The sequence below is a fragment of the Bidens hawaiensis genome, unplaced genomic scaffold (assembly GCF_021521415.1).
Source record: "Bidens hawaiensis isolate Kalapana, Puna unplaced genomic scaffold, B.hawaiensis_p1.1 tig00001087_1, whole genome shotgun sequence".
Classification (NCBI taxonomy): Eukaryota; Viridiplantae; Streptophyta; class Magnoliopsida; order Asterales; family Asteraceae; genus Bidens; species Bidens hawaiensis.
This window is the reverse complement of record NW_027491062.1, coordinates 3903595-3911708: the sequence shown is the minus strand read 5'-3', so window position 1 is coordinate 3911708 and position 8114 is coordinate 3903595. Positions and strand designations below refer to the sequence as shown.

General features: G+C 33.4%; 1 protein-coding gene across 1 annotated transcript; it reads right to left on the bottom strand.

Annotated features, from left to right (window-relative positions):
• Nucleotides 1–315: 315 nt before the first annotated feature.
• On the bottom strand, nt 316–6208 carry LOC143558854 (protein LEO1 homolog). Its single transcript, XM_077047613.1, has 12 exons — nt 6010–6208; nt 3457–3779; nt 3224–3368; nt 2972–3151; nt 2712–2888; nt 2484–2615; nt 2214–2393; nt 2000–2131; nt 1393–1503; nt 1085–1321; nt 835–981; nt 316–721 (listed from the first exon to the last, which is right to left on the bottom strand). Exons 1-11 carry the CDS (start codon nt 6136–6138, stop codon nt 850–852), a joined length of 1878 nt encoding a protein of 625 aa, XP_076903728.1. The 5' UTR covers nt 6139–6208; the 3' UTR covers nt 316–721; nt 835–849.
• Between the last annotated feature and the right edge of the window lie 1906 nt (nt 6209–8114).

The following is an 8114-nucleotide window of genomic DNA, read 5'->3' as shown; positions in this document are numbered from 1 at the left end:
GGTGGTGCACACGAGCTAAAGTTGAGCTCGAGACTAGTCAAGCTGGCTTGGCTCGTTTACACATCTGCACAAGCCAATGGTGGGCCAAACTACTACAACAAGCTTGGCGTAATAAGGCAACGCTATCATTTTCAACAAGCACATGCTCAGTTGACGAAAAGTCAGCGACACCCTTTTCACTTCCACAACAGCTAAGTCTATGCTGGGAACCATCAATGCCATATGACACGTTTTGAGTTTGTAGATGGCACCAAAATCAAGCATCAATATCCGAGGTGCCAAATTGAGTTTGTAGATGGCACCAAAATCAAGCATCAATATCCGAGGTGCCAAATTAAGCAAAATGCATTTACTTGAAGACCTAACACAGTGACCATTTCTTTCAAGTGTCTATACTAATTCTCACAGGTAAGGGATTCAAGTCAAGAATAAAAATAAAAAGATGCAACAATGACCAAACAAGTGGCAAATATCACGAAAAGATCATATATAGAAAGAAAGTACAAACAACTTGTCCATATGACGCTACTGAAAAACTTCAGAAAACAACTATGTATTTATAATTTAAAATATGTAGAAAGTCAAAACCATGAGAAACACACGACCACTAAGAGCAGAAACAGAAGAAAGATACGCGCAGTTAGTTGCGTTGTTGATCTATTGTGGTCTTCAATAAATTGCATTGTTCTGATAAGTTTACAGTTCTATGAAGAATCCACATCTGCATAATTAGAATGTTTGTAAAAAAACAGAAATAAGATAACAAAAAGAAATAATAACATATCATAACAATTTCAGTTTTATAACATTTGTTGGATAAATGACATTACTTACCAACTTGCGTATATTTTATTCTTCATCACTATCATAAACAAGTGCCTTTCGGCGATGAGTTGCAGCAGCCTTTCTTGGTGGAGATTCTTCGTCTGATTCCACCTCATGACGCTTGAAACTGCTTCCGGAAGCCTTATGCTTAAACTCCTATGTTAATATTAGTTACAAAAAAATTAAAAAAATTAAAAAAGATGATAATAATTAAAATATAAGTTTTTATATAGCCATGAAGGATAAAGAAAACACATACTGTTTCTTCTTCTGATGCTTCATCAGCCAAAGCCTCCTCATACTGATCTTCCTCCTCGTCATCATAACGGTCTGCCACATCAGCCCGCCTACGTGGCGGAGACCGCTCTTCTTCCTCACCCTCGGTTTCATACTCAGATTCTTCTCTTTCGCTTTCGTAATCGTCAATCGGGCGTCTAGATTGTTTCATGGAATGCAGGGATGATTTGCCTCTAGAAGTATCTTTGTATCCTTGAGACTATTTACAAAAGATATTTAATAAAACAGTAATTAAAAGAAAACTTCTTTTTTAGTTTTTAACTTATATACCTTCTTTGCGTTCATAATACGTTTTTCGGCTCGAGTTTCCATTTCCAGATCATCCTCAAAGCGGCGTCGTGACCCAGAACGCCGGTTATCATAATAATCTTGTTCATCATCCTGATAATCATTAAGTATGAATTTTAGTAGGGGTGTTCATCGGATTAGATAACGGATTATTTGGTTTATTCAGTTCGGATTTGAAATTTTTAGAACCCTATCCGAAATCCGATCCGATCCGAATTAGGGGTGTGCCTATCCGATTCGAATTCACTTAGGATGGATTAATCCGAATAAGCCGAAATAAACTAACAAACATTCAAACAAACGTCTAGTTAAATATCTGAATAAAAATTTGGATCAGTATACTCGGGTTTCGGTTTCAGTTTCAGTTTGGAGTCGAAATAAACTAACAAGCATTCAAACAAACGTCTAGTTAAATATCTGAATAAAAATTTGGATCAGTATACTCGGGTTTCGGTTTCGGTTTCAGTTTGGATTTCGGTTTTTTTTTTTTGGGGGATTTCAATTTCCTGAACACGCCTAACTTGTAGTATAAGAAACATGTTTTTTTGGCTTAAATAGTTAGATGACTGTAAAATAATTAAAATTATACCTCATCAAGTGCATCCTCTAAGAAACCAGGTGACAGTTGGCGCTCCCTACGCACAGTCTGTGTATACTTCCGGCTCACCTTTTCCTTTTTCTTGCTAAGAAGCTCATTAGCCCTAATTGTTTGACTTTCAGCCTAAAAAACCAGTAACTTGATTAGTGGAAGTTACTAACCAGAGATTTCATGAAAATTATATATATTTCATGATTCAACTAACCCTCTCCTTTTGTTCCTTCTCCCTCTCAGGATCAATGTCAGTGACAGTTTTCTTGACCCTGAACACCTTTTTATGTCTTGAGTCAACAAGTGCAGTCAGCAATCTATGAGAATTAGAAGTTAAAGATGAAGGCATAAATCTCATCTTTTTCAACACCCTCCCCTGTGACTGAAGTGTTCCCTGTATATTTTTCATAAAATTTATACACCATTTTAGCAAAAATATTGTAAATAAAAGGCTACCATGAAGAAAGAAACATGTTTTACAGACCTTTTCACGTCTAAGAAAAAGATGAGCTTGATCATGTTGTGCATCCTGCACTGAAATATCAAGAACTTCATTTCCAATTTGCAACTGTAAGCTGCCATCTGACCATCTCACAAAGCGTGCATTGCTTTCATACTACAAAATGATTATTCAAAACAAGAAAAAAGATTTAAAACAAACATGAGATCATCGATAGAGTGAAGTTGTTTTGTTTATCGAAAATCAACTTACAGATGTTGTTCCATCAGGATTTCTAACAGCCCTGTACCGAACAATATTATTATCCAAACGAATGCGTTTGCTATGCCCAGATTCATCAGCAACAAATGCATCTTCTTCAACAAATGTCTTTGGATCAAACGGTTTAGGATCAATTCCCATAATATTAGAGACTTTAATCATGTTCATCTGCAGGCAAAGGTATAGGAAGCTTACTTTGATTCTCAAGTAAGTGTGACACATTAAAACAAGTAATATATATATACACACACCTTTTCAGGATGTGAAGGAGGGGGTCGCAATGGTATCCCTAGCTCCAAAGGGGGGCCCACTGGTTTCTCCTTAGCTTTAATAATAGTATCCTCTTCAGAATCATACCGACCCTCTTCATCAGCTAACATATCCTCTGGTCTAAGGTCTTTCTCATAGCCTTCATCCTCCATAGGTGATCTCTATTAAAAAAAAACAGTTAAAATTATTCTAGAAATAATATAACAATAACTGTTCTTGAATAAATTACACACATTTGCATCTTCATCTAGATTATTCTGAACAGCTTCATATTCTGCTGGTTCTTCATCATCTGATTCACCAAATACATCACGAATCTTAGGAGCTGTTTCTGATATGTGAGCTTCATCTTTCTCTTCGTTCTCTTCGTCAGGTGACCTAATTTTAAGCAATAAGCAAACAAATTGATGCATTAAATGATCACGAAAAATCTTTAAAAGATGAAATTGCATTTATAGAATGATACCTTGGAGTTCTAGGTTGATCAATTTCTTCCTCTGCGTTATCCATATATTGATTTTCCTCTGATCTTTCAGATTCACTCTCAACAACCTCTCGGCGCCTACTTGTCACACCTTGTTGGCCAATTTGGTCACTTGCAGAATCTTTGCCTTCACTTTCTTCTCTTTGATTTTCAAGATCAACTTCTTGAGAGCTTTGATCTCTTTCACCTTCACTCTCCATGTGTTCTTGATCCATTTCATGTAACTCACCATCTGTTTCACTACCAGCCTCTGCTTCACCTTGACCCTCTACCACTTCTTCACCTTCAGGCTTCACACCGTCATCCTGTAAAAGTTTCATTTTAATCAAGTTAATCACAAAAAAAGACTTAAATTGATCATAAAAAACCCATATATAAAGAGACAGTACAGCTACGACACATTTGGCACCCACCATGTCACATGCAACCATAAACATGTTTCGCATGATGAAACCGACACAAACTCGCAACAAAAAAGACAGAAGAAAACAACAGAGTCCCTCTTTCTAACTGAATAATGATTATTGACAATAAGATTCATGTGTCTACCTCCATGTATAGTTCTAACTTATTTTCATACTAAAAACAGTCTTGCATAGGTAACACGTTGACAGATTTACTTGGTTGAAGTTAATTCTCAACCGCTGTCATGTGCCCACCTATTACCATATATCCGTGACACCGGTACACGTAATTATGAGTCACCGAGTCACATTTATTAACAATTAGAACTTGGGATAATATATACATAGGCCATCCAAGTATATGAAAGTTTTCACTAACGCCACTCAAATTTTAAAAAACCGGCCACACAAGTTTCCCTCTAGCTTATGTCGCTTCCAACAGAAACTTGGCAGAAAGCTAAAAAAATAACCAAATCCCCGTATGTTTTGCTTTAACATCCTAAATACAAATAAAATGTTCAAATATACTCCAATAATCAACTATAGATTAATTGTCAAAACAATTTTCAGTATATTCAATCAGGTTTTTTGTCATTTAAACATGCCAGCAATCTTGACCTGCTCTATCCATTATACAGAATTGCCATTTGCAACTGGTTTCCAAGCGTTTCAAGATTCTTTTTTATTATTACGTAATAAGTATTTCGTAGTCCAAACAAAATTTCTACAATGGAACCATATATTGCTATCTAAAAAGGAATATATAATCTAAAAACATGAATATAAAGAGTTAAGCTATGTCAAAAAAGGATATACATGAATAAAAACATTTGTACTGATAATACTTCTGCAATGAGTCTTATGCCGTTATGTAATAAATGCAACAGATATTTCTATAACATTAAGTATACAAAATCCAAGTATATTTCTTCTGTAAATAACACATACACGAGTCCCCAGTTTAACTTCCAAGACAAAAGGCATATGTGTATCCATGGAAAACTAATTTGCCGTATCCATAAAATTAAAGTTTATCAGTTAATTTGTTCTATAAAAATACATATATAGCCATAAATATATTAAAATATCACATACTAAAGAAACCTTGATATCATCTAACGATAAATCTGGTATACTAAAAATTATAACTTCAAACAAAATACAGAAACAGCAATAGAGAATATATATATATAATCACTGACTAAACAAAATTCGATAGGATCAACCGTCCGCGTGCTTACCACTCTACCAGAATGTAATGCAAAAAGTAATAATACATTGTGTATAACAATTCAATTAACAACCTTTTTTTACCATAACAAGTTCTGTAAAAAAATGAATATTGAACATCATAAAGCAACAAATAGTTTGATGCTATATAAACCATAGTTATCAAAGGAGCAAGGTGCCTAGGCGCAAAATAAAAAAAAGCGAGGGCCTAAGAAATAATAAACGAACTTAAATAAAAATATACATATATATTATGTATTAGAAAAATAATACTATTCTTCATATAATATACACAAACGCTTTATATAACATCTAATATCATCTAATTAATACCAAAAGTTTTAAAAGGTCATGATTCAATTCCAATACTTGAATAACAAAATGTATAAAATAGAAAAACCAAAACTTCAAAAAGTAATAAATAGTAAAGGTTCAAATAATCATTGGTATTGATCCATTAACAATACCTATAGAGGTGTCGCCACCTTCAAGAAGCGAGGTCCTATGAACTAAAAGCACATATATTGGGCCTAGGCGCAAGAAGCGAGGGCTTTTAATAACTATAACTGCGAATCAGACTATCTCTCTGTGCCGTGACAGTAAAAGATAATTTCCACACATTTAGGTAACTAAAAAACTTTTTCTTTGTATCATTTACACACGAGTCACTACACAAAATAATAATTCATCTAAAACACAATTTATAAAGAGCAGTGTCAAATCATTATTAAGTAAAAAAACATAACTTTCTGCTGTTAACTGGTCAATTAAATTCTTAGCATTCCAAATCAAAGTGCAGCACCAATTCCAAACCCTAAAAATAACCAAATTACAATCCAAAGGTGCATAATTAGGTCAATTAATAACAATTAACATTAGTGAGAGAGTGAACGAATCGTACGGATGCGTAATCAGGCTGCCGATTAGACTCGTGCTCCGATTCAACGTCTTCTTCTTCATCATCTTCTTCTTCCGATTGATCGCCGAATAGGTTTTGCATCATCTTATGCCTATTCTCTTCGCCCACCATTCTTGCTAGCCGATTGAATTGAACGATTGGATTGGATTGAATTGAATTGAATTGAAGAAGCTACCTTACAGGCTTATTATTATTATGTATACACCGGCTATAAACGTTACGATTATTGTTTTACTTTTAGGTCTATTTCAAAGGAAGAGTATAATATATTTAATTCATTAGGTATTTTGTTATCAATTTTTTTTTATTTTTGTGGGTTTATAAAAGCTAAGTAGATGATAAAAGAATATTGTAAGTGTATATACATTGGGAAGGTGGATTTCATTGATTTGTTTGGTATTCTATATCGTCACATTTGAAAGTTGATGAGCTAGCTGAAACATTAAAACTCTTAATTTCTTGTAACTCTTAGTTCTCTGGATATTGCTCTGTTTCTTCCTGTATTTTTGTTTATGTGAAAGTTGTTGTCGTTGGTGAACAATCAACACGACTAATGACCACCGACTGAAACGCTTACTCTTTGATACGAACGCGTTTGAAGCTTTCGATTAGTTTTTGATTCATGGCGTGACTAATGTCGTGCATCTGTATGTTATTGATGTTGTTTCGTTGGGGAGTTTATTATTAATTGGTTATTGAGGTGAAATTTTTCTAAATTTAAGAGTAATTAGATATGGTAATTGATGTAAAAGAATATCTGCAAAGCAGTACATTGGATTGTATTATAGTTTATCTAGTTCTTTTGTCCTGTTCAATATAATCAGTTGTTGTAAACTCACATATTGCGGCGGGGACGCTACAAAAGCTTGGTATGTATTGTTTTAATTCGTACCTTGTTAAAAACTTGTGGGTTCTTTGTGTTAAACTTAATGGAATTTGAGAGTTATTTTATAAAGGTTGTGGAGTTAATTGTGCAATTAATGAAACTTAAGTGTTACTATAATAAATGTTGTGGCGTTAATTGCGTAACTAAATGAAAGTTGTAGGGTAGCATATGTAAATATGTGTGTGGAGTACCATTTATGTAATTTAAAAACTTGTGAGTAGAATATGTAAAATGTTACACGGATTTCAAAACTATTATTAGAATAAACTTATGAGTATAATATATAAGTATTGTTTAGTGGATTTCAAAACTATTACGAAGTATTTGAAGAAACTTGTGAGTAAAATATATAGCTATTGTTGTGTGGATTTCAAAACTATTTAATGTATACTAAATAGAGTGAAGTTTTTTTTATTCTTTTTTATTTATTTAAAAAATGTTTTTCATATTATTTGTGTTGTCAAATGTTAAATAATTTATCTCTCATAAAACGTGAGTTATATAAGTTGTTTTTATGTCATATTAATTGATATAACATGAGATTTTGTAAATTACTTGATATGACATCGGATCTTGTGGATATATATTACATAAACTATATTTTTATTAGTGTCTTATGAGTTACCGAGCAATCAGTTGCGCTCGACATAATCCGTTATAGGTTGGGCTATGACATTACTAGAATGTGTGTCATTGACTGTTGAACTTATTCAATTGTAGTTTAATTACCTTATCATGACCCTTTTTGCTATTTCCTTAATCGAAATCATATAGCATTCAATATTGTATTGTGGAAGGTTTGTGTCAGATATAGGTAATCAAAAAGGTTTTATTCATTACGAATATTTAAACTCAAAGCAAGTTCATACAAATAATAAGATGATGATGACAAATATGGCAAAACCCTAAGAATAACAAACAATATTAAAGGCTTTAATGTTCATTGTTTTTCATACGGACCTGCATCTGAAGTTAGAATTAATAGCTTCAAAGAAGGTGACGATGCGTCTTTCCATACCGGCGGTGAAACCTCAATCAAAGAAGAAATAAACCAAGCTCACAAAGTCATAGTTCATTAGCAGCCAAAGCCCATGATACCAAGTTCCAGTTGAAGCCCGTATGCAAACCGCAAACAAGCCCATAAGTTATATAAACCTAAATGGATTATGAAATTGATAGAAAAAGTAGTAATTTTAACAAT

Coding starts and splice junctions, on each gene's coding strand:
- LOC143558854 (XM_077047613.1), bottom strand. CDS start 6,138: ATGGTGGGCGAAGAGAATAGGCATAAGATGATGCAAAACCTATTCGGC. Junction 3,152..3,223: donor ATCTAGATGAAGATGCAAAT/GTGTGTAATTTA, acceptor TTTTTTTAATAG/AGATCACCTATGGAGGATGA. Junction 2,889..2,971: donor CTCCTTCACATCCTGAAAAG/GTGTGTGTATAT, acceptor CTTTGCCTGCAG/ATGAACATGATTAAAGTCTC.